At 47.5% G+C, this 25134-nt stretch overlaps 1 protein-coding gene across 4 annotated transcripts in view; it reads left to right on the top strand.

Annotated features, from left to right (window-relative positions):
• Nucleotides 1–25134, top strand: part of GAS7 (growth arrest specific 7) — an 84318-nt gene that overhangs the window by 8584 nt on the left and 50600 nt on the right. For 3 of the 4 annotated variants that reach the window (XM_088176611.1, XM_088176614.1, XM_088176613.1), the window contains exon 2: nucleotides 23785–23908. In XM_088176611.1, coding sequence (XP_088032737.1) covers nucleotides 23785–23908 — 124 coding nt within the window. The remainder of the gene's footprint in view (nucleotides 1–23784; nucleotides 23909–25134) is intronic. The other variant, XM_014885057.2, reaches the window with a different exon arrangement.

Genomic DNA, 25134 nt, shown 5'->3' with positions numbered 1-25134 from the left:
TTTGTCTGATTTCTGACATTCCCAGAGAGCACTCGTTCTGGGCAGCCTGCTCAGCATCCAGCACTTCTGGACTGTGCCTTGCTCCCTGTGCAAGGCAGGCTGGCTGAAGCCTCCCAAAAGCTGGGGCAGTGGCTGCTCCCTGCAGGAACCAGGAACCTGCACAGCTCTGCCTTTGCAGACAGGGACAGAGGACCTGGGGAAACCTGAAAGCAGAATAATGGAATTGGTGGTTCCCATGCTGTGCTTTGCACACTGTCATCAGTTCATGTCACTTCAAAGTGTCATTTGCCATATTTAATTACCTATCACACTCCCTATTATTGGTATGAGCCCTTGAGTTCGCAGAACAGTGTGAAAACAGGACCAACAGTTTGCTCAGCCGCTGTCGTCCAAGTTTGTGTTTCAACTCGTGTTTGTCTTGAAAAGTTGAAGTATGCTTTAGCGTATTTGGAATTTTTTATGTCACGCCACTGTGGAGAACATTAGTTGTTGAGAGGAGCTGCTCTGCAAGGTTGGTATGTGGCAGGGCTGTTGACAGGTTTGCCCTGTACCTGCAGAGCAGGTGAGGAGGCTGAGTCTCTGTAGCACGGCGTTAGGCATGGGAGAGCCCCTTGCATACCTGCCATAGCTGCAGAAGTGCACTTGTGGTTGAGAGGGAGAGCAGGCTGTACATTTTCCTGGGACACAGACGCCCTGCCAGCACCCTCCCTGCCGTGGTGCCTTCTCTGTACCTGTTGTGGTGACTGCCCTGGGGAGCAATCCTTTTACAGGCATATGGAATAGCAGAGAAAGCTTTTTGCTTGTACTAGTAATCCAGTTTTCCACATCACGCTATCAAAATAGCTTTTGTACTAGCATAGTACATCTGTGGTTTGCTTTTTTGCTGGCACATTCCAGAAAGGGGTGCCATGGGTTACTCAGGAGCTGCCACTCTGCATTTTGTAGAGTATATCTGGCAGCAGAACAGGCCAGCAGCGTCTTTTAACATCCACTTTTGTCAGCATTTGTGAGCAGTCCCCTCAGTACTCAGTCATCAGCATGAGGCACTTTGGAGTTAATTTAGGCTGACTGACAGATGATTTTGGTCACTAATCTTTGAGCTCCTCAACAGGTGCAGATGCAAAGGTTGAAAATCTCTCTTTGACACTGTTTGAGACCTGTCTGGCGTTTTTCCTACATTCATGTTGGTAAGAGCAGACTGTTCTTGAGCCACAGATATTCCCACTGTGATGCTGGCAGCAAAAGCACTGTGGTCTTCCAGTGTTTGTTTGAGCACTGAGTTTGTTTACTGCACAGATCTCTCAGGGCTTTCCCAGCTCTGTGGCACTTGGAATGGCCTCTGCTGCCACAGTCTCCAGGAACAAAATCTGTCCAACTTTAACTCCTTTGCTGGCTATCACTTCATGTGCCCATATCCATCAGTTCTTTGCCTGTCTTTGCACTGTGGAAAAACCTCTCAGTAACAGGTAATTGGAAGTAATAAGTCTTGGGAAGACCTGGGATCAGACCAAGGTCCATAAGGAAAGTGTGTGATGTTCTACAGAGTGCTCCATTGAGATATTCCGTGATTTTCAGCAAAAAAGGGACACAGCAGATGTGCAAACTGCAGAGGATCTGCCCTGCCCAGCAGGGCCAAAGCAAGGGCAAGCTGCAAGGCTCTAGACCATCACAGAGAGAGAAAGCAGGAGCTCCTCTGGGCTGGAAATGAAGTCTGGAATAATCAGGCTGTCTTATAAGTATTCAATTTTCATCTTTGACGTGCCCTCTCACTCTCAGCAAGTCCAGCAGTGGGTAAAAGGGAAACAGGTCTGAGACTGGGGAGGGATCAGAGACACAAAATTAGAAGTCTCAAGCCATTCATTTGATCTTCCCAAACTTGCTCCTGTGTTTTACTTGGAATCAACTTCCTTGAAATCTGCTAGCTTGGGGTTAAATGTCATTGTTTACTGCACCTGCAGTGTCCTTCCTGGCAGTTCAGTGCTGCTTGTGGCTCCTGTTTACCTCTTCACAGCCCTTCCACCAGGGAGAGGCCAAGCAGCTCTGAGACTGCTTGAGAAAAATGCAGCAGTACAGTGGGGAGCGTGGAAAGGGTTAACATGAAGCAGCTCCCTGGGCTGCTAAAAGACCAGCTTTTGTGAAAGTCTGAGAGAAGGAACAAGGATCTTTGAGCTTGACATTGTTCGAGATGTGAAAACTACAACAGGATTTCAGTTATTACCTCCATATGTAATACTTTGCATTTATTCCTAGTGTGTTTTGTTTCCTGTGTTGTTACCTGTTCTTTGACGACTTATCAGAGCTCCTGTAAACAATCATGTGTAACCTGAACATATTTACAACACATTTCTCACTTTCCTGAATTGTCTGAGGAGTGACTGGCATCATCACTCCTCAGACACATAACCAGACCTTTGTGGCTGACCTTTCATTTGAGCCACTCTTTTTGCTTCTGCGCTTTGCCTTCTGGCTTATCTATTTCTTATTTTGTATAGTAGTTTTTTCACACGTTGTCTGCTTCTTTTCTCCTGGAAGTCTTCATAGAAAGGAGTTTATGCTTTCACAGGCATACCTGTGGTAATTGGTCTAACAGCAGATATCAGCACTCCCAAGAGTACCACACACAGATGCTCGTGCTACCATGGCTACAACATTGCTATTGAGTTCATGCTGTCTTTCTGCTTAGTTTTACTGTGGTCATCTATAAGCACTTTCAGAACGTTCTTTTAAATTGGCTGCCTGCATCTGCTTTGTCTTCTTGATCCTTTCTAATTCACTTATTTAGCACTTTGTTCATGTTTCCAAAACGAAACCCTGGAGTTGCCGTGTGCTGAAATGCTCCTCCTTGAGCCATTGCCACAAAACCACAAAGCCAGACCTGCAATGACGAGCTAGTGCTATACAGGAGCAGCTCCAATTGCTACAGAAGTGAACTTTGGTTGCAGAAGAGGCAGAGCTGGCAAGCTTTTGGTAATGGGGTAGATGAAATAATTGGTACAGAGGAGTTTGGAGGAGATAAATGGAGATGAGGAGTGACGGAGTTTGCAAGGGGTGATAGAGAATGAAGAATTAACAGAGTTTGGATTTGATACAGATATGGCAAAGTGCCACATAGAAATTGCACAGAAGAGGAATTGTATTTCCAAGGGTGAGCAAATGCTTAACTCAGAAAGGAACAGACAGAAACTGGTTTGATAGACGTAGTTTGTTTTGTAGTCCTGAGGAACTGTGTGCAGAATTCAGCTTAAAAATGCTGCTGAGGGCTGTGTGTGCAGCACACAGCTGAGCAGTTCCAGCCCTGCCCATGTAATGAGCTGCCTGAGCAGCAGATTAGCTTCTACTGTGCCAGCTGCTGTATAATAGGACTAATTCATTACCCAAGGCCAAGTAATCACTCTCAATAGCAAGATTTAGAAGAGAGCCTATGACTTGTCTCACTGCACTGCAGACTGCTGATGATCACAGTGATAACTGAGACCAAGTGAAGGCTGGGAATAACCTCAGTCTGTTATGGAATGAAGAACAGAACTTCAGGTATTTCCAAAAAGAAATCATGTTTAAATCATCTTTAGGAAAATAATTTTGGAATGAACCTGAGTCAGTGAACCCCTGTGCACAGTTCCTCTGAGCTGCATTGCCCCAGAGTTTGGGGACTCCCTCACTCCAGCTCCTTCCTCTGCTCTTGACCAGCACCACTTACTAAGGCTGAAAGTGAATCTTCAGTGAGGGACAAAGCTTTCCCTCAGTGCTTGCCAGAAACATAATCATGGGCCAGAAACAAAATTCATGTGTGGGATGGAACCGTGGCAAATTTTGCTGTGCAACTTGCTAGCAGTGCTGGGGAGGAGATTTTGCTGGTGCTAATCACTGTTCCCAGTACGTTGTGAGTGCTCTGTGCTGCCTGGTGTGCCCCAGGCAGGATACTGCCTGCTCATGGAACAGGGTATCTCCAGCATGTCTCTGATACCCTCCTCAGGAATCTTGTCAGTTTGGAGGTGGGACTGCCACATCCCAGAAGTGGGACTCTGCTGGAGCAGGACAGGAGGTCTGCTGGCCACATTGGAGCCCCACATTGAAGACAAGGAACCCACAGATGGAGACCACCAACTGCAAATAGCACATCAAAGGGGAAAGGAGCTGGGAGCTGCTGAATGCTTCAACTCTGGCTGCATTTTTTACTCACTTAGGTCAGAGAGCTTGATCACAGGGCTCCACCCAGTGATGCTCAGCAAGGTCTTTAGATCCCAGTCTTATAAGCTTGCATACAGTGATTTTAGTGACACATGGAACGAAGCTGGCTGCGCTGAACAGAGCAGCTTTTTACTGGGCAAGATGTGAATCTCTGAAAATGCCTCTTTTGTGATTCTAGAATCAGAAGTACATGAGCAGGAATGGCTGTAGTCCCTGTGCTAGCACTGATTAGTGCTCTGTGTATATGTCCCTGATGTATGCAATAGTGTTAGAGCTGCAGGGCTGAACCCCCTCCTCCCTTGTGCTGCCTCCTGCAGCAGGAGCTCCAATGCCTCGGCTGGGGTCAGAGCTGTGCCCTGGTAGCCTGTGAAGAGCCACTCAGAAGCTACAGCCTGTTTCCAGCCTGGAGTCAGGCCCTGGAACGAACAAATCCCAACATTCAGTTCTGTGGCAGGGAATTTCCTTCTGCTTTCAGTGCTGGAGGATCCAATATTTGCCTGTGGTTAGAGGAAAGTGAGCATGAAAACCTTTTACTCCTCCTTCCCTATGGCAGGGAAGTGTTCTGGAAAGGTTGATGAGAGTTGCAAGGCCTTCCCCTCCCTGTGCTGGGCTGGGATGTTTGCTCCTCACCACCAAGAGAGAGCCTCATACAGTCCTGCTCTTTTCTTGGCTCTGAGGAGTCACACTTCAACCACCGTGCACCTTCATCCTCTTGGGCACTGCCCACCTTTGGAAGAGTCAAAATCAATCTGAGCCATCAGTCCTCTTCTTGCAAATAGCAATGACTGTGGCTGCTGAGCTTTGCTCTGTGTGAGGGAGGTCTTGAGGCTGCTCCTTTCAGCATCTCTGGGTGGTACCTGCCAGGGATGCACGCCTGTAACCCCCACAGGAATGCAGCATTAGCACCATCAGACAGCTGCCACGAGGGTTCTGCCTGCCAGGGATGGCACCAGCCAGTTTTTAGGTCATGGTTAGTCATTGTCTCTCTGTTTGGGTGGCACACAGCTCAAAGGGCAGACACCCACCAGCTTCTTATGGTTTGAGATGCAGTGCAGCTAAAATCCTTCAAATTCCTTTTTCCTTGTATTTACTAATTTTAATAAATAAGGTTACAGCTTGGCTTTTGATAGCCTGTACACCTAAGATGTCTCATCCTGCTCTGTGGAAAGCAACAATTGTACCTCTTTATCACATAATGTGCGACTACCTCAGTTGCCTTATCAGAATATTCCTAAGGAGTACAATTGAATTGCTGTTCAACACAATACAGGACACAATTTTTTCTTCTCTTGTAAGCTTTTTCTTTTATTTATGATGTTGCCTTCCTTGACAACTTCATGTTTTCTTCTCAAGCTGAGAAATTTATAACTGAATAAAATATATGCATTTATAAATCTATAGTTTTCATTGTTGTTCATTTTCCCCTCGCTCTGCTAGGCTGCAGCTGCAGCAGTAGTAAGGCAATATCTTCAGCTGAAGGAGTTAAATATCCCACCCCAGAAAAGAGCAGGCCAGATCTGAAAGCTATTCCTGTAACACTAATTTTGATCTCAGCCCTGTTTCCTGTCTAAAGACTTTTTTCTTTCAATGGAAATCATGAAATGTTACATTTACTACTTTTGCTCAGGGCATGCTGAGAAAATAATCTTTCAGCTCCAGAGGTTCCCTCTCCCAGGAGCCCAGCCCGAGGAACAACAACCACAAGTTACAGCATAGTTTCAGTTCTCTATATTGTTAAACCATATTATTCTGAGGAAAATAATACACTGAAGTGTGCTGCCATTGTGTAGCAGAATGTGATTAGTTAGGCATTAGATTCAATACGTTTAAGCATGCAAGACAACTACTAGAGTGAGGCCAAAACCAAGATAACATCTCAGATTTCCCTCAAATAAAACAGGTTTTATTTTTCTTCACATGGTGAGATCCCGCAGCTGTGCAAAATTGACCAAAAAAATTCCTTCTGCAATCCTACCAACTTTTTCCCCTTAATCCAGTCAATTACAGGAACTTGGAACGAACAGCACAGAGCTGCTGCAGCAAGAGCAGCACTGCACTGCTGACTCCTGTGAGGTGCCATTGAAGGTGGGGGAGACAGGCACTGCTCTCTGGCAGTGTGTGTGCAGATGCCACAGGCACAGCCATCCTGCAGATTCCAGGCTGTTGGGAAGCTCTGACTGCTCCAATTCAGCAGCAGGCACAGAAATATTTAGAGTTGTGTGAAGGATGTTTGGGCTGTGGCAGGTGAAGGCATGGCAGACCTGAGCTGCTTTGGGCTCCCCTTAAACCCTCTCGTGCCTCCTTAACCCCATTGCACTCAGCAGCAGCCCCATGAAGGCCCTCTTGAACCTCCCTCCATCACTGGTCCAGCTCTCAGCACTGGTCTTTTCCTGGGGTAGCTTCTCTGTGGTGTGAGCTCCAAGGCTACTGAGCACCAAAACCTGTTCAGACACTGAGGGTGGGCAGAGGGGCCAGACCCTGCTGTCAGCCACCTCAGTGCCTGCCCTGTTCCCCTGTGGCTGCAGCAGCCTGGTCTCCAGGAATGCTGAATGTGCCCTGTGCTTCTCTGGATGGGGGCTGGAGCAGATTGAGCACACAGGTGGAAAGGTGTTACAGATGGGTCAGAGCCAGACCTCAGCCTGGTCACTGACACGTGGGTGTGCTACTCAAGCAGGTTATCTCCTCCTCCTGACAGAGGTGTCCAGCCCTTCTGTACAGATGGTGCAGGAGATGCTGATTTCTGCAGAGGGGATGAGTGTTGGCTTATGCCTGGCAGGAGCTGCCCAGAGCTCACCAGTGGAAAACTCCTGGGACGGGGTGAGCAAGGGCTCCTCCTGGCACCCTCCGTGCCTGGCAGGGGCTGTGTGTGTTTGGTGCCCACTGGTTCATTTACAGTCTCCAGGAGAGGAGGATTAACCAACCTCCTGTGCCAGGTGAGCAGCTCAAGGGCAGAAACTGATAGATGTGACTGCAGTTTCTTCTTCTCTGCATGGAGTCAAGCACCACATACTCCTCAGGGAACAATTGTGCTGTGACCATCACACTGCCCCAGGGAGCCATCAGAAGGGCCAGCACAGGGTGTCCAGGGGGATGGCAGTCTTCTCTTAAGCTTCAAGGATTGTTTGTGCTGTAGTGTTCCAGTGAGGACAGGTGAAAAGCCTTGGGGCAGGAACTTCTCAGTCATGCAGACAGTGAAGAACAAGTTGATCCTTATTTCAAAAAGACAAAAAACTCCGATTCCTTTACAGCCAACTAAGGAAGAGAAACTCCTGAGGTCAGACTCTCCCAGTGCTTTTTCACATGGCCAGGCTGAAGGAGCTGCTTTGTCTTTTTCTCCCTGGTGATCAGAGAGCTGTGAGCACCTGCTCAGCTGTGGTCTGACTGGAGGCAAGAGGATGGAGCAGCTCTGCCTGTGGATATGCTCAAACAGGCTGTATGGCAATTCCCACAAGGAACTGTACTGAGATGTAGTTTTCGTGTCTTGCCAAGCTGTTCTTCTCTTGCTAAGTCAGAGAGCAGGAGCCTGAGGGTGTTGTTATCAATCTGGAGTTTGAATTCAGCATCTGTTCTGCATCGTCCTGCTTCTTTCCTGGGCATGAGGCCAAGGTTTGGTGTCCAGGAGGTGGGACCTGCCTGCAAATGCAGGGCTGTGCTCAGCCTCCCCATTCCCTCCTCCACAAACAAGGCAGCAAGAAGGTGCAAATACGATTTTTACAGCCCAGAAAGCGGCTCTTGGGTTTGAATGAAATTTTCCCAGAATTATTTTTTCCCCCCACCTTGCATCTGTCTGGGCCCAGCACAAATGTTCAGCAGCTGAGTGCAGCACCACAGGTGTCACAGAGAGGTTCCCCAGGACTTCACTGGAAGTCTCCGAAGGGAAGTAGCACAAACTGTGAGGTGCCTGAGCAGGACAAGCTCCTGACAGAAGGGACCCTGTAGGAGCTTGGTGCTCTGGGTGTATCAAGAGAGTGTTTCCATGACTCCTGGATTAGCTGTACTGAAAGCTGTGCTGCAGTACTTGTTTTTCTCTGCTCTTCACAGGGTAGCAGCTTGTGATCTGGAAATTTATGACCATTTATTTTTATGTTAAGTCTCGATTAAAAATGCAATTCTACCTTTTTCATGAAAGCATATGACTTAAAAACCCCATGGACTTAAAAATCCCAGCTAAAGTAGTAGAATATAATTGGCAGACTCAACAGAACTTTCTTGTTTTCCCTAGGTGTAATTTTTATTTTTTTTTTTTGCAGTCCCAGGCTTCAAAACACCTCAGCTGCAATACTACCATAATTACATGTTCACTACCATAATTCACATTCAAAGCTTGCAGAGGTTCATGTGGAGAGGGTTTATAGGATAGGAATGATTTCTTTATGCCTCTTTGAGGTGATGGTGTGCAGGTAGTGCAGGGTGGCCAGACAGCACCTTTGCCGTGATAGTATTATTAAAGGTTTGATTGTGAATGCCATCAGAAAGATTGTCATCCCCATCAATTCTTAACTTTCAACTCCAAGTGTTGATCTTTCCTAAGTAGCATTTTCTTATTAGATTATGAGATAATTTCTATTAGATTTTAATTTCTTTCTAATACATGATGTCATACTTTAAACAATATTTCTATTTTTGTATCAAATGTGTCCATTCCAAGCCATCTCCCAGTGGAATGTCAGCATGGTGTAATCTTGGAAACAGCTGCAGAGGATACATATGTGTACTCATACTCCAGTCACAGGCTCACTCTTTTTCTTCAGAAAGGCTGAATAATACCTACATCATTTCTTTTAAATAGTTATTTGGTATTTTCTTAAAGAAGTTCAGCCTTTACTGTGGCTTCGATACCACCTCCATCCTGAACCTTCCCTTCTGCAAGTTAAATTCATTTTTCTCTCTCCTGTGAGAGATGGGAAAATAAATGACCCTTTTTCTTTCCAGAAGGTTGGTAGCATATCTGAGACACTCCCCTTTCATTCATTATTTCTGCCCTATATTAAACTACTTTTTCTGTTCAGGTAATCTCTGGGTTTTACTCTCTTTTGTACTAGATTTTTCATGGATTCTCAGGGAAGATTAGCAAATGCTCTGAGATTTATAAGCCAGTTCTTCAAAAGTCTGTCAGTCTCAGGGTTCTCCACCTTATTCTTTCCCTATTGCAGGCTGAAATCTTTGTTGTTGATATTAACTGTGACAGCCACTTGATGATGGAGGACTTTATTAATAAATGACATTTTGTTGAATATCCTGAACATTCATGGGTAGCTCTCCTCTGCTGAGCTTCAACTGGTTCTTTTACTTGGTCTTCCTCTTAATATACATTTATGAAGTATTTCCTGTTACTGTTAATGCTTTTCTGCTGATTTTATCGACTTTTGCGCCTACACTTCTGTACTTGTCATAGAAATAACTGGCAGCTTTTTTTTAAATTTAAAAGCATTCTAAAAGGTTCATTCTCTTACATGCCTAGTACCAAGCACAAAGGCTTCCCAGTCCCAATGACTTCTGATGTTTCCATATTACAATTATTGAAATTCACTGATGCAGTAACAGGTAATTAAATACTCTAATGGACATAGGAGGAAGACAGGTATTGAAATGTCCAATTCCATAGACGAGATTAACTTGCTAGGTGTAGAGCAATCAAACCAATATATTTTCTTTATCTGCTTTGAGAGTGTGGTTTGATGAATGTATGCAGCAGGTCACAGTGTCTGGACCACGTTGGAAATGCATCCTCTTGGCAGGATAGTCCCAGAGACTGAGGTGCCAGGCAGCTTTAAAATAACCAGTTTATTCCTCATCTTCTTTAAACCAGCATTAGTCGGATAGGAGACTGACTGGGAAAAGAGAGGGGGTGGAGGTGACCCAGTGACATTCTTCTGAGGATGCTCAGTTCCTGCACAGGGCAAATTAAAATTCATCAGTAACTATTTCCAGACTATTTCCAGGGATTTCCCCCTGCTGGTTTTTTTTTTTTTTTTTTTTTTTTTTTGGTTGTTTTCTCCTACTTGCACGTTTTCCAATCTGAATATTGAATTGATATTTCCTGGGTGTTTCTGCCTGCTCCATTTTTTTCTGCACGTGTGTGACCCATCTGCAGTTGCTCACCTCCCACCAGCAGGTTTCCTGCTCAGCTGCCACTGCTGTCTCCCAGCACTTTCCTAGAGGTCTGCCTTTGCCATCCTTTATCTCTGCAGTCCCCTCCCACCACTGGCAGTGTGCTGCTTTAAATGTTATTCTTGCATATGGACTGGGACTGAATGAATTTCACTGCACAAATGCAGTGGCCTGGATATTCTTCTTCTCACATGAAATGTTTGTATGGTGGAGTTTCAATAAAAAGAGCTAAACCAGGCAAATGAGGTCTGAGCTCACTTCAGCATGTAGAGGGCCAAGAGCAGCAGCTGAGACGACAAGAAGCAGGTTTTTTACCTCAGAGGTAGGCCACTAATTAGAAGGTAACTGTGAAAAAACCCTTTAATTTCAGCCAGAGATAAGAGGCATTCACTTCTCCAAGGACTGCCTGGTCTGCTGAAATGGCTGCTCACATTACATTCCTGGGAAGGCTGCATGTGGGAGAAACACACAGGTGTTCTCTGCTTGTGTCCTCCTCCAAATCAGAAAGGCCAGAAGAAGGAGCAGAGCCACTGTACAGGAATGCTGGAGAGAGCTCCTGGTGCTGATGGATGGATGAAAACCAGCTCTGTCCTTTCCAGGAGCACAGAGAAGAGGGAGCCAATCGGCTCCTGGAGCACTGGAGACCCTCTGCCCACCAAGGGCTTCTTCAGGGTGCTGCATTACCTGGGTGTCACACACTGGCTGGCCTTGATCTCAGCCCAGCACACAGCTCTGACGTGGCTGTCCAGACCTTGCTGTGGAGAGGAGTGAGGCAGCCAGGCAGAGATACTTGTTCATGCCCGAGCAACCTCCAGAGTCACTGAGCCTGGTGGAGAAGGGAGATTTTCATGAGCGACATCTCAGGGTACAGAGGCAGCCCCACACTGACATACTTTGAGAAGGGCCCCCTGGAAAAATGCTACAGCTGCAGTAATTGGTGTCAGTGGGGCTCTCCCTGCCTGCTGAGCCTGGCAGGACTCTGTCCCAGCTGCCAGGGGCACCAGGCATCCTGCACTGCCCCCAAAGTCCCTTGTCCTTCCTGTGCCACCCTGTCCTGCCAGCCAACATGGGCACATGGCCCTGCTCTCAGAGCAGCAGTGGCTGCTTGTCCATCTGCCTGTTTGTGTGCCTGGCTGCTTGTCTGTGTGTCTGTCTGTCTGGCCACAGGCAGGGTGAGCTACGGCTCAGTGCGGGGGCTCCTGCAGCCTTCCTCAGGCATTCCAAGTGCTCGGAATGGCCTTCCTCCCATGCCTTATTTTGCTGTTTGTTTGCTCTTTTAGTAAGATTTGTAGCAGCAGCAAAAATGAAAAAACTAGAGGTGGTGAGTCTGTGTGAGTGCATTGTGCTGCAGGGTTACAGGCACAACAGCCACATTCCCCACGCCTGAGAGAGATTACAAGGGAGGGCGCAGGAATGTGCATCTGGCAGCACTTTGTATCTTGGCCATTTCACTGCTTTCTCTGCATCTGAGCTTCCCAAAGTTTTGGTCATTGAGGGCCATTTAATCCAGGGAACAGATTTCCTCTGCAGGGAAGCACCATTCAAGAAATGCTGAGGATGTTTGTAAAGAAATGGTTGCTGCTTGAAAAAGTAGTAAGGAGCATTATGTGGGGATCTACCCAACCACAGCAACAGGAGGATGCAAATTTCATTTTAAAGTACAGGAAAGTGTTGCTATAATAAGCCAAAAGATTGCTTAAGGCCTGGGGCCAGAAACAGAATCTGAGCTAACTATTGCAATTTTGTTTTAATTTAATGGGTTTTGAGATAGTAGTGCTTATAATAAAATTATCAGACATGCAAATCATTAAACTTAAGGTTCTCAGGCACCTTGCCCAACATTCTTACTAAAAGAGAGAAGATTAGTTAAAGGCTTTTAAAAAGGAGTTAAAGATAAATAAATTAATGTCCTATCTCTGAAAGTGTCCAAGGCCAGGCTGGACAGGGCTTGGAGCAATCTGGTCTGGGGGAAGGTGTCCCATGGCAGTGAGTTGGAATGGGATGAGCTTTAATGTCCCTTCCAACCCGAAGCATTCTGTGATTCTATATATAAATAAATACATATATAGATAAATACAGACAACTAACTGGGATTATTCTTTGGACACTCTCAGAATGTCCTTTTATTAACTTCTCATGAGAAGGAGAATACACTAGCTCTGGAGATCTGACGAGATCTCCAAAAACTCATCTAGATACTTTTACTTGCTTTGCTAACTTATAGATATATCACTTGCTCCAAAGTGTTTCTGTAAATACATGTTTTTGGCAGATGACTGCAGCAAGGTTTGAGGTTGCTGTGCCTTAGCTCTGCTATGCATGTTTGCATGTTCATGTGGGAGGGAGTCTCTGTATTTTAAGGGAGAATTCCTTCCTTCCTGAAGGGACACTAATTATTAGTTGTTATCAAGTGATTTTATTGTGTCTGGGAAACTGCAGAACTCAACAGTAGAATAGATCTTGTTAAGACCCTAGTGATGTATGAGAAATGAAGCACATAAAGACATGCCCTGGCAGAGGTGGGAGAGAAGATGCTGGAATTGCACTGTTTGGAATTGCATCCAACTGCTGGAATGGCAGAGGATGCTGCAGGAAAATAGCAGCACAGGTAGAGAGCACTCAGCCAGGCTGAGCTTCCTGCAGTGCACAGGCTGGAGGCCCCACATTAAAACATTTGGCATTATTCCCAGATGTTCCATTCCTCCAAACCCAGCTGCACTCACAGGCACAAGAATTCCAGAAGGCAGCCATGCTGCCCAGCTCTTTGTTTGCCCTCAAGCCTGCTGAGGGTGACTTTTCTACCCCCCCTTTTTCATGCTGCAGCCCAGGGAGAGGGGTCAGCGAATTTCAATCTGTGGGAAGTTTCTTTTTTTGACTGCTTCCAGGGCAGAGCACCTGGAGCAAGCAGCGTGCCCCCAGCTCCCTGGCTGCCTCTGGAGCCCCTGACCATCGAGCTGGTGTACCACGCTCTGCAGTCACTCAGGGAGGGATTTGTCCCCACAGCAGGTCATTTCAAACTGGAGACAAGCAGTAATGCTGCAGCTGGCTTGATCTGGACTTGTGACTCTCTGTGCTTCTGGGGGTGACTCTGACAGTACAAGCTTTGCTCAACAATGGCCCTGTTGTCTCTGGATGCCCAGAACAACACAGCCCTTCAGAGTACTCGGCCCTGGTGCTCTGCCTCGTACCAGATGCTGGTGTCAGAGATGGAGTGGCACATCCCTCCTGAGAAGGGTGAGGCTTGTATAAATACTCCCCTGCTCCAGGTGTCCCACAGCAGAGTCTCAGGCATCCAATTTTGGGAAGAAAATACCGTAATAATTGAGTGGTACAGTGCTTCAAACAGCCCTGGGCAGAGACCTTGAACAAAAGAATCCCTGGGCTTTTACAACCTTACAATCCACATACTCACTGCAGTGGTTATTTGAGTCCAGGGTCTCTTGCTGTTCTCTGGCTCCTGCAGAGTCCCAGGGTGACCAAACCCCCCCTGCTCAGCCCTGCAGGGCCCTGAGCCCTTGGTCAGGTGAAGGGTCAGTGTCCATTCCCAGCTGCCTGTCAGGGACTCCTGGCACAACCTGCAGGTCGCCCCTCTGGAGCACTGGGGGTTCCACAGCGAAGGGAGGAGGGCTCCTGCCTGCTCCTGGGCTGCCCTGGCACAGGACACATCCAGCCCAGGGTGTTTGGAAGGCTGGCATTTGCCTCATCCCCAATCTTTCACCTTCTTCTGCCCATTCCTACCCTACCAAGCCATGATATGAAAACTCCTGCTTGGGGAAGTTTTAGTATCCAGGAGAGCCAGCTCATGACAGCCTGTGGCAGAGTTCTGGGTCTCCATTCCTATTGAGGGGATGGGGCTGTGACTCAAGTAGTTCATGTCAAACTCTGTCACATCAGAGTGGGCTGAGTTTACACAGCAGCATGCAGAGCTTTTGCATAGAAACATGAAAATTTGCTCATGGCAGCTCTGGATCTCTTGAGAAATCAGCTTTGTCCCAGCTGGTGACATGCTGTTATTTTGAGGCATTGTGATAGGGAGACAGCAGGGCTTCATTTTCTGATGGCAGAAAAGTAGCAGAGCAGGGCACTCAGTGTGCTGGCTGTGTCTTGGCAGATGAAGCATGCCTCGACTTCCAGAGCCTATACCCACTCTGCTAGTTAGCAAATGAGATTCCAAATGCCAACTCTGAACAGCAAGAAACATTGGTGCTGAGAGGAAAACAGAGGAATGGGAGAGTGCTAACTTCTGTATTTCTTCTGGGAAAGAAGGAAAAAGACTACAGCTAATTCAGAAAAACTCCTTGACTCCTACAGGGAAACTGGCTGCTAGGAGGGTTTGCTCCATGTTTTGGGGGGCAGTTGGTCACAGATGTGCTTGGGAATGAGTAAGAGGTATCAGCCCAGTCCTTCCTGGCATTCTTTCACTGGACTTTTAACTTCTGTATGGTTCATATGCTGACTTCCCACAGGGATGTTCAAGGCCATGTGTTGATGCCAAAATCTCCCCCTTTTCTCTTCAGCATCTGTTTCTTAGACAGGACAGACTGCAGTCATCAGTCAGGGCACAGAGAGACAAATGTCATCAGCTGCCTATTTAACTGGTTCCTTGAATCCTCTTACCCTTCACTGGTTTCATCCCTTTCCCCATCTTTGTTTCTTCCTCTAACCATCTACCCCTAATCAACCTTTGTCTTGTATAATACTCTTTCCCTGCATCCCTCTATCAGTCTGTGGTCTGGAGAACCTTTCCTGTGACTCACTGTGAAGGTTTTCACCCCAGACCAAGGGCCTGATGGCTCTCACCACAAGGGTGACTGCAGAGTGCTGTGTTTGTGGGATTAGGTTATCTCAGCTCCCATCATTGTCCCTCTGTGTTCTGTTCCTGTTCCTCTCTGCTCTGCTGTGTGTAGAGTTGGGCCCTTTTCAGAATCACAGATTCCCTAAGGATGGAAAAGCCCTCTGAGACCATCAAGTCCGGCCATTAACCCAGTGCTGCCCAGTCCAGCACTGAACCATGTCCCTAAACACCACATTTGCACATTGTCTGAGCACTCCCAGGGACAGTGATTCTACCACTTGCCTTGGCAACCTCTCCTAATGCCTGACCACCCTTTTGATGAAGAAATGTTTCCTAATATCACAGCAGTCTGTTCTACATGACTGCTCATTGTTCTTCCAAGGCTGTGCTGTAGAAGCTGCATCCAGCAGCACGAACTCTTTGTGTCTGCCTGATGTGACCACCCACAGCTTTTTTCCTGTCCAGTGTCAGTCTGGCCATCACCTGTCCATGCATGGCTCAGCTGGGTGCAGGAGAGGGGCTGCTCAAAGGGAATTGGACAGATTTGTCCAAGTGACAAATCTTGTCTGTTAGCATAGAAGGGAAAAACAACTGTATGTTTTCCTGGGGGTGATTCCTGAGCCTTCCTGTGGGTGCATTATGGTCACTGTGTTCTAGAAGGGCTTTCTCAGAACAGACACTATTCCGTGGCTGTCCGTGGTCTTTGGCACCTGGTGAGAGGGTGGTTCTTCATTTCCCCCTTCTTGGTTGCTCTTTCATTGCCAGGTCTCTGCACCCTTGTCATGAAGTGCTGAATGCTGTCACCCCCTGAGAGCACACAGAGAAAGGAGCACAGGAGAGGGAGCAGAGCTCAGGCAGAGCAAGAGGCGAGAAGGCTGACAGCTGGGCTGTCCTCTGCAGACTGCTCTCACCCTCCTGCTCACTTGCCACTCCCCAAATCTCTGCTGTCAAAGGCGTTTTATTGTGTTTTTGCTAACCACCCTCTTCAAATCAGGGCCCCACTCCCAATGCTCTTTCTCCACACTGAATCTCAACCCTGCCATCTTTCTTATGCTTCCTACTTCTTACACCTGCCTAGCTTCCCTCCTCAGCCAAAACCCACCGGTTGCTACTGCCAAGCACTCCCTGAGCTGTTGCTTTGCCAGGGAGTGAGCATCGTCTGTGGCAGGATCTGGACCAGCCCTGGTGCCAGGAGTCCCACGTCACCCACCACAGGGGCCAGGCTCAGCTGCAGCTCAGTGCTGTGACTTCTCCCAGTCTGGCACATGGCTCTGTGCACCAGGCACATGTTGAGAAGGAAGGGAGAGGGCTGAGCTGCACTGTAGTTATTAATATTTTTCACTTCTGGTTTGACAGCCCCTATTTTGAAGGGGTCAGGATGGGATTCACAGGTCAGAGCATTTCTCTTCCCACACACTTTGGTCTCTCACACAGCACTGAGGCAGAAAACATCACCCAGTGTGTCTCCCTGGGTCATGTATCCTTCAGAAACAGCTTGTTTTTCCCTCATTTATGGTACTGATGGAGAAAAATATACTAGTCCCAGAAGGCTCATTCTCTGCTAACACAGTGCTTTTCATGTATATTACATTAAAGCATAGTCCTGGGCACATGCATGTTCCACAGCCAGGGACCTGGGTGGGTGAGAAGGGAGGCTTTTGGCAGCTGGGGATCTGGCTGGAGACCAGGCAGAGCTGGGTGGGAAGCATTCACACTGTGTTCCAGAGCCAGACGAGACAGAGAGGAGTGCAGAGATAAGGGAGAGCAGGCCACCCGCTCCTCCTGGCCACAGCCACCATCAGCTGGTGAGAAGGTGGCAGAGATGGCAGCCAAGGAAACAGCAGCTGCATGGAGATGCAGGAGTTATTTAGGAAGGAGTGAAGCAGAGTGGCACAAGGGAAACTTTACTAGCACAAGGAGATTTTTAAAACTGGGAAAAATGAGAGCTGCCCAGGTAAAGTTTAATGTGGGTTGTATGCTGGGCATAGTTCAGCCCATAGCTTCAAGCTCAGCCCTCTGAGATGCTCTAACTCAGCACAGGAAGGGGACTGTCCTCTGTGGGGACGAGGGCTGGTGGCACAGGAGGCTGGAGCCATGGCCAGTGGCAGAGCAGGGGAATGGCACAGCAGGGCTGCAGGGCAGTGGCACGGGCAGGGCCACCCAGGGAGGGTGACTTGTCCCCAGCAGAATGTGCCATCCTATTCAGCCCGAGGGGAGCTGTGCTGGTTGCCAGGACAACCAGGACAGATCATATGACCCGTTCCACTTTCTATATATAAATCTGTTTCACACAGTGTATGTGACTCCATGGAAACCAAATGTTGAGCAAGAAAGATTGCATAAAAATGAACAAAATACAGAATGACTCAAAGTACGAGGCAGAGAGAGGCTGTGGGCAGGGCAGAGGGGTTTGTGGGTGCCCCAGGCCTTCTCCTGATCCAGGGCACAGGCTGGTACAGGCATCAGCTGAAGCCAAACACAGACCCCACTTCTTTAACTGCACCATACAGCTCCTGCCTGTACCTAAAGGGGCTCCAGGACAGTTAGAGAGCAACTTTGGACAAGGGCCTGGAGTGACAGAGAGCAGGTTTTGATAAGCTTTTAGGAAGAAATTATTCCCTGTGAGGGTGGGCAGGCCCTGGCACAGGGTGCCCAGAGCAGCTGTGGCTGCCCCTGGATCCCTGGCAGTGCCCAAGGCCAGGCTGGACACTGGGCTTGGAGCACCTGGGACAGTGAAAGGTGTCCCTGCACATGGCAGGGGGTGGAATGAGATGAGCTTTGAGGTCCTTTCCAGCCCAAACCATTTTATGATTCTGTGGTTCTTCCTTTTCTGCACCATACCCTAGGACTGACACACACCTTTTCCAAGCTCAGTGGCCACACAAACTGCAGTTAGACAGAAAGATAAGCTCAGTACTGTCAGTACAGAACAAGCCATTCCCCACAGGACAGAGGCTGTTCTGGGGCAGATTCATGCTGTGTCCTTGCATTGCTCCTTGCAGGGAGGCTCCCCTCCTTAGTTTTTGCATCTTTCTGTCACCAGTGATCCTCCAGCACTGCAGGACAGCTGCTTGTTTGGGCACTGTGGCTTTCCTTGTGCTGCTGGGTCTGCAAATGTGACTGCACAGGTGGGAGCAGCAGGTGAGTGTGCTGATGCTGCCCTCCAGCCCTTTCCCACAGCCACAGGCTCCTCTTCATTTGCTCCAAGGCTGCATGCTCTATTGAAATAGGATCATAAAATCACAGAAGAATTTAAATTGGAAGGGACTTTTGAAGGTCTCTGATCCAACCCCTTGTTCAGAGTTACATCAGGTTGCTCGAAGCCTGAATTTGTGGGTTTGGGACTGTTTTGCTTTCCTTTCCCTGGGCTTGTGTGTTGGGAATTGCCCCTGGTCTGAGCTCTGCTGGGCAAGCCCACACATCTTCAGGGAGCTAGGGCTTGTCAACACACAGATGTTTCCTCCCCAGGATCTCTCTTTGAAGGAGAATGGGGATTTCCTGCAGTTTGAAAATGGGAAGTCATTTTCCTCTATTGAGCAAGGCAGAACTTGCCTCAGGGTCAAGTCATCATGGATTGAACTGATGTGTGTTACTGCCTGTTGTCTCACTTTGCTGCATAAAGCCCTCTTTGGCTTTTTTTCCACTGCTGGGAGGGAATCATGATGCCAAGGGCTCTTCCAAAGAAACAGAATGAGTTGGGCTGCTGCTAACTTGGTGAAGAAGACCAAGAAAGAAAAGAAAAAGCAAACAGTCAGGAAGTCAGAAGAGGTAGAGTGGGAGAGGCACTCAGCACCTCGCTGCTGGCTGTGCTGCCCTGTTCTGAGCTGGCCCAGCCAGATAGAAAATGTCAGGGCTCCCACAGGCAGGCCCTGCCTGCTGCTCTTCACATCCAGGGTGTCTCACCCAGTTGTCCTTCTCTTCAGACATGCTTCTAGACCATCAGTGTATAGCAGCACATGGGTGAAACAGTATTTCCTGGTCAGGGCTGTGGTGCTGTGGGTGGCTCTCTGGCCCACACAGCTTGTCCTCTTCTTGACATCCCTGGCCCAGTGCCCGTGGATGCAGGGGAAGAAGCACAGAGAATGGTCAGGTTTGTGTGCTCTGACCTAAACAGCAAATGCCTCTGCCTCTTGTCAGTGCTGCTGTCCTGGATTAGAGGAGTTAACCCCATAGATCTGTTCTTATTCCACATGCTTGCCTTTGCCATCTCTCTATCACGTGGTTTGGTGCTGAACAGCTCCAGTGCCCCTTCTGTGTTTCCTGCTCATTTCTGTTTCCTCTCTGCTGTGCATTTATCAGGAGAATTCCATCCCTGTGTTTCTGCAGGCAGCAGACAAAAACCATCACTTGTCAGGTGGAACAAGACCTGTTGGGTGGCTGGCTCTTGCATGTTCCCCTGCTACATGGAATTCTGATCCTAGGAAGTCTCATGGGAGAGAAGTGCTTGTGCTGTTGGATTTTAATGTTTTGTGAGACACTTTGATCCCTTTTCCAGGCATCAAATACAGATGGAGGAGGATTTCACTGGGGTCACACGTTTGCTGCTCACATTGTTCATGTTTCCTGTTTCCTCGACAACTGTTGCAGACATCCTTTCCGGGTCCAGATTTGCTTGTCCACCACCATGGTGACAGCAGCTGGTGACGCTTCCAGCAGTGACAGTCAGGGGAGTGGCCTGAACATTTCTGAGCTGGAAGGCTCTGTGAGAGTTGGAAGGTTTAGAAAGCAGAAGGGACTGCAAGCCCACCCAGCCTGAGCTGGGGCAGGGGTGTCAAGGTCCTGCCTTTTTCTTTTGATTGGAATAGAGCAGAACTTCTAGAAAGAGGCCCTCAATCTTTATGGAGAAACCAGAAGAAGTGCACAGCTCCCTGGTAAGCCTTGATGCTTATCCTCATGGTTGGCAGATTCCTTTCAAGCTGAGCTTTTCTTCAACTTCTAGTCCCTGCCTACTGCTCTCTCTTAGCTGGTTTGCAATGCTCTCTGCTGATGGGGAGACTTCTCTCCATGCAGATGCCCTCTGTTGTGATTTACTGTTCTCAGAAATTATCCTGGCAATAATTCTCCAAAAACGGGAACCAGAAATCAAAGTAACAGTCTAGTCTTGCTGATCTGTCTAAGGGAGAGGTGCATCTACACATGGGGACCTCTAAGCACTTTCTTTGTTGCATGTGGCTGGGAACAGGGGTGCCCTGGAGGGAGCTGGGTTTGGCAGGGCTCTGAAGCCTGTCTGTGGGTGCTGTGCCAGATGTGGAGCTGTGCCAGATGTGGAGCTGGCCTCTTGGAGCACTATGTGCCAGTCACCTCTGCCCCCTGTGCAGTGCCATAGCCCTGTCCTTGCTGTGTCCCAGCAGCAGGATTGCCTGTCATCCCGTGCCACAGTAACCAAAACTTCTCCCTCACAGTGTGCAAACATGGTGCTGGTTTAACTGTGCTGGTGCAAGGAGGAACTGCAGCTGGTCTGGCTGGGACAGGGTTGTGTCTGCCAAGGAAAATAGAGCAAGAAAAGCTCTCCTTTTCCTCAGATATCCTGTTTTGGCAGAGAAGGGACATGCTACCCATGATGGCCTTTCTGGCACTCTCATTTCTGAAAGGATGGCTGGCTGAGTGTGCCTGAACTATGAGGTACTTAATCTGTGGTGCATCATAATGCCCAGGCTCGTGTGCATCTATCCCAGATCTCATCACCCCACACTGCCCGTGCCAGAGCATCCTGGGCTCCTATATGATGAGAATAGTGCTTGTAGTGATATGACAAGGGGCAATGGCTTCAAACTGAGAGAGAGTAAGTTGAGCTTAAGACATTGGGATGAAATTCTTTACTGTGGGGCTGGTGAGGCCCAGAGCAGCTGTGGCTGCCCCTGGATCCCTGGCAGTGTCCCAGGCCAGGTTGGAGGGCTTGGTTGGGCAGGGCTTCCACTATCCTGGGATAGTGGAAGGTGTCCCTGCCTGTGGAGGGGGATGAATGAGATGATCTTTAATGTCCCTTCCAACCCAAGCCAGTTGGTGATTCTGTGATTCTGTGAGGGCAGGGTGAAGTCAAGTATGAAGTCAAGTTTTGTGTCTTCTGTTCCTCCCCTATGCCATTTTCAGTTCCTCCTTACCCCTAAAGCTGCTGTAGGAGTTGGAATCCCAGTGTTGTTGGGAGGAGATTGCACTGGGACCAGTTAGGGGCTCTAACACAGAAGTGGTCCCAGCATTCAGTGGATCTTCCTCTGCAGTCTCCATGAGGGATAAGTCCTGCCTGACATTGAGCTGAGTGACATTCCTGTCTAAAACAAAGGGAAGAGATCACACATACTCCATGCTGTCTTGGTTTCAGATACAGTTAGTTTTCTTCCTAGTAGCTGGTACAGTGCCGAGTTTGGATTCAGTATGAGAATAATGTTGATAACACCCTGATGTTTTAGTTGGTGCTCAGCAGTGCTCACTCTAAATGGAGGACTCAGCAGTGTCCTGTGCTGTGCCAGCAGGGAGCTGCAGAAGGGACAAGGTCAGGACAGCTGACCCCCACTGTCCAAAAGGATATTCCACAGCACAGAACATCATGGCCAGTGTACAAACTGGGGGAGTTGCTTAGGAGAGGCTGAATGCTGCTCAGGGAAGGGCTGGGTATGGGTGTTCAGTTGTACTGTGCATCACTTGTCTTTTTTGGGTTTTATTCCTCTCTCTTTTTGTTTCCTCCTGTTTCTTTGTTATTTTTATCATTATCATTATTATTATTATCATTATCTTTTACTTTATTTCAGTGATTAAACTGTTCTTGTCTCATGAATTTTACTTTTTTTTCTAATTCTCCTCCGTATCCCAGGGGTAGGAGGCAGGGAGTGGGTGGCTGTATGGTGCTGAGTTGCTGGTTGGAGTTAAATCACAATACACAGACTATTTCTCCGTTGTTTACAAGAACTTCAGCATTTGGCAGTGCTGAGATTTCCTCTTGACTGTCATTGATAGAGGCCTCTGTGCTCACAGCACTTCTTCATTAGCAAAATCAGAAGCAAAGGTGTAAATATTAGTAACCAAAAAATAGAATTAGCAACTGCAAAACATAATGCTTGTATTCTGTTTGAAGAGATGCACATTTTAGCAGGGACTGTAGCTGAAACACTGGGTTAACTTTATACTGTTTCCATGCAATATTTACTGGTATTTACTGTATACCATCCACATGTGTCTCTTGGCATAGCCTTTGTTTAAGAATGCAGCCATGGCACTCACCTGTGAAGGAGCTCTGCTTTTCCTGCAGTCCAGCAGTGTGGACACACTGTCAAAGAGCTGGGAAAATTACAGCCTGAAAAATCTTTCTCAGGCCAAAGCTTCTCCTGCCTCTCAGCTCCATTCCCAGGCTGATAAGTTTGTTCAACTTCAGTTAGGGAGAATTTCTCCCAGAATAATAATTTAGTCAAAACAAAATGAAATTCATAATAGAGATTAGCACCTAGTGTTAACTGTAAAACCCATCCTAAAGTACAGTCCCACGAGTGTTTTTCCCAATTATCCAATAAACGACTGTCTTGTCTTAGCTCTATGGAACATGCTTTAAATACGAGTTGTCTGTTCAGTAAAGATGGTCTTCTTTTCCCTAGAGAAGCCCATGTGTGTTACTATCCTTGCTTTCTCTCTCTCTCTAATGCAATAACCACACAGCAGAGAGAAGCAAAAATCACTGGAAATGTGAGTGAAAGGATGTTGGGGCCATTCAGAGCTTCCCTTAAGCAAACTGGTAATGTCTGTCCTTGCAGGGCACTGGTGCTGACTGTGCAAAGTGGAGGAATACCATGGGCCCCTAAAGTGATCTGAGCTTAATGGTGACCTGCTTGGCACATGGAGTCACTGTGGGATCATATTAAGAAATAGGGGTAGTGGGAATGGAGGGACTTCAGTTGCAGAAAGGAAAGAAGGTGTTAGGTACAGAAACGGTGAGCATGCAGCAAAAATGTGTGAAATCTGGAACTTCTGAAGCAGAGCCCAGGGCTGGGTTACCCCAGATTCCTCTTTTTGAGGTTTTCATGCACAGCAGAGATAGTCTGGTGTATCTTTGTTATTTTCAAGGCCAGATATCCGTGAGGGGAATCTGAGGGAACCAGCCTGCTGCCGTATTCTTCCAGAGCTGGTGCACTCCCACACTGCAGAGTTTACTTTTCTTCAGCATGCTTTTGCAAACAATAACAGGGAACCATTAATCCCACGGTGGAGGAGGTGTCCCAGGATTTGTTCTCTGTGCTATCCAGTGGAGCTTACTGGGAGAGAGTCTGGTTTTGTGGTTCAGGTGATGCTGCCCCTGTAAAATAAATTGTGACAGCACCTTCATGATCAGTGCTTTCACCCTGGTATAGCCATGGGAAGGTAAAGGAGGGCCAGATGCCTGCCTCTCTTTCTCAGACACTTGATCATTTCATGCTTTGTGTTTTACTGCTCAGCCAGAGTCATTTTCTTGGACAGTTCCACATGCTCTTGGGATATTAAATACAGAGGGGTTAATTTTTGTCCCAAATGGTGATTTCTTCAAGGCAGTGTTGCTTCACGTTCTGAAGCTAGCACAGATGAAGGGAGAAATGGACTGAAATTCTTTGGGTATACTGGAATCTCTAGAATGCCAAACCACATAATTTCTTTCCAGCTGTGTGTCTGGTTAGACTTCACATTATCTAGATATTGACTTAATAGCTTGTTTTTTTTCGCTCTTTCCTCAGCAGAAACCCCGAAAGGCAACTCCTCAGCCAGGAGAAGACACCTTGAATGGCCACCTTCCCCCTGGCTGGCAGAGCTACATGTCTCCCCAGGGTCGCAGGTACTATGTGAACACCTTCACAAATGGTAAGTGGGGATGGCTTTCCAGTACATGTTTCACCATAACACCACAGATCTGTTTCAGGAAATCGTCTTGCTAGTTGATTTTGATAACAAAAGTAGCTGCAGAGCCAAAGTAATGAATATGATCCTGACACCATGTGAAAGAAAATACAGGATTATGATCCTCTGTCATTTTAATTCTGATCATCAGAAGACATCTGAAACATTGACAAAAGACAGAGAATGTAAAGTAGAAATGCCTCTGTCATAAATGTTTTAGAATATGAAACACTGTTAAAAATACAATTTTTACCACATTCCCTATTTTATTTACCTGGAGATATTTATGTCTATATATGCACATACATGTAAAGTAGTTTGATAGAACATCAGATATCACTAAAACACCATTGGGGAAAACAGAAACAGTGAACTGGTCAGACTCAGCTTGCCCATGGAGACAAGGAAAGAAAAATGCATGTAATGGGGCAACACAGACAAAGCTTTCAGTCAGTATTTGTGTGTTCTAGTCACTGTCATGTTGAGAAGCTGACTTAACTCACGATCTTATCACCTGCTCAAGACCTGTCAAACTTGTACCACCTCCGGTTTACCTGAGACTCTGTGTCGACCTGCTCTTCTCACCATGAGCTCACAGCAGCATTGCAAAACAGGGTCTTGTGACCAGCAAATCCACATTTCTTTAGCAAAAAGTATGCCAGAGTGACATGCAGGAGAGGACAGCAGGAGCTAACCTTGTTGACAGGGAAGTTGCAGCCATCAGGAGTGAGCCCTGGCATTCCTTTATCTCACTCACAAAGGAGAGCCATGGGCACCTCATGGTCTGTTCAGGGGCTGATGTGTTTTATTTCAGAAGCTTTTGACCCAAAACTCTGCCAAGACGTTATTTACGGGAGTTTGATGCACTCACATCTTACAGGATCCAGTAGGTGCCTTTCCATTTAACCCTGCCTCCATTTTCAAGCACAGTTTGCTCTGGCTGATGGGCAGCGTCCCCTGCACAGCTAGGGAGATGAGCAGGAGTTAGATACCTCATCCCCAGCACAGTTCAAACGTAGGGGAGGAGGTGATTGTACTCACCATCACTGTGGTGGACCCATACTCATTGGGTTGAGGCCAGGCAAAACCAGTAAGAGGCAGAGCCTGTTTCTTTTGTGCTAAGAGCTCTTGTCACAGGGATCCTGCCTCAGAAAGGTGGGGGACTGGGACTAAATTTCTCCATGTCAGGC

Source organism: Sturnus vulgaris, chromosome 20 (genome assembly GCF_052056855.1).
Source record: "Sturnus vulgaris isolate bStuVul1 chromosome 20, bStuVul1.hap1, whole genome shotgun sequence".
NCBI lineage: Eukaryota > Metazoa > Chordata > Aves > Passeriformes > Sturnidae > Sturnus > Sturnus vulgaris.
Note: the sequence above shows the minus strand (reverse complement) of the source record. Positions and strands in the feature narration are given on the sequence as shown.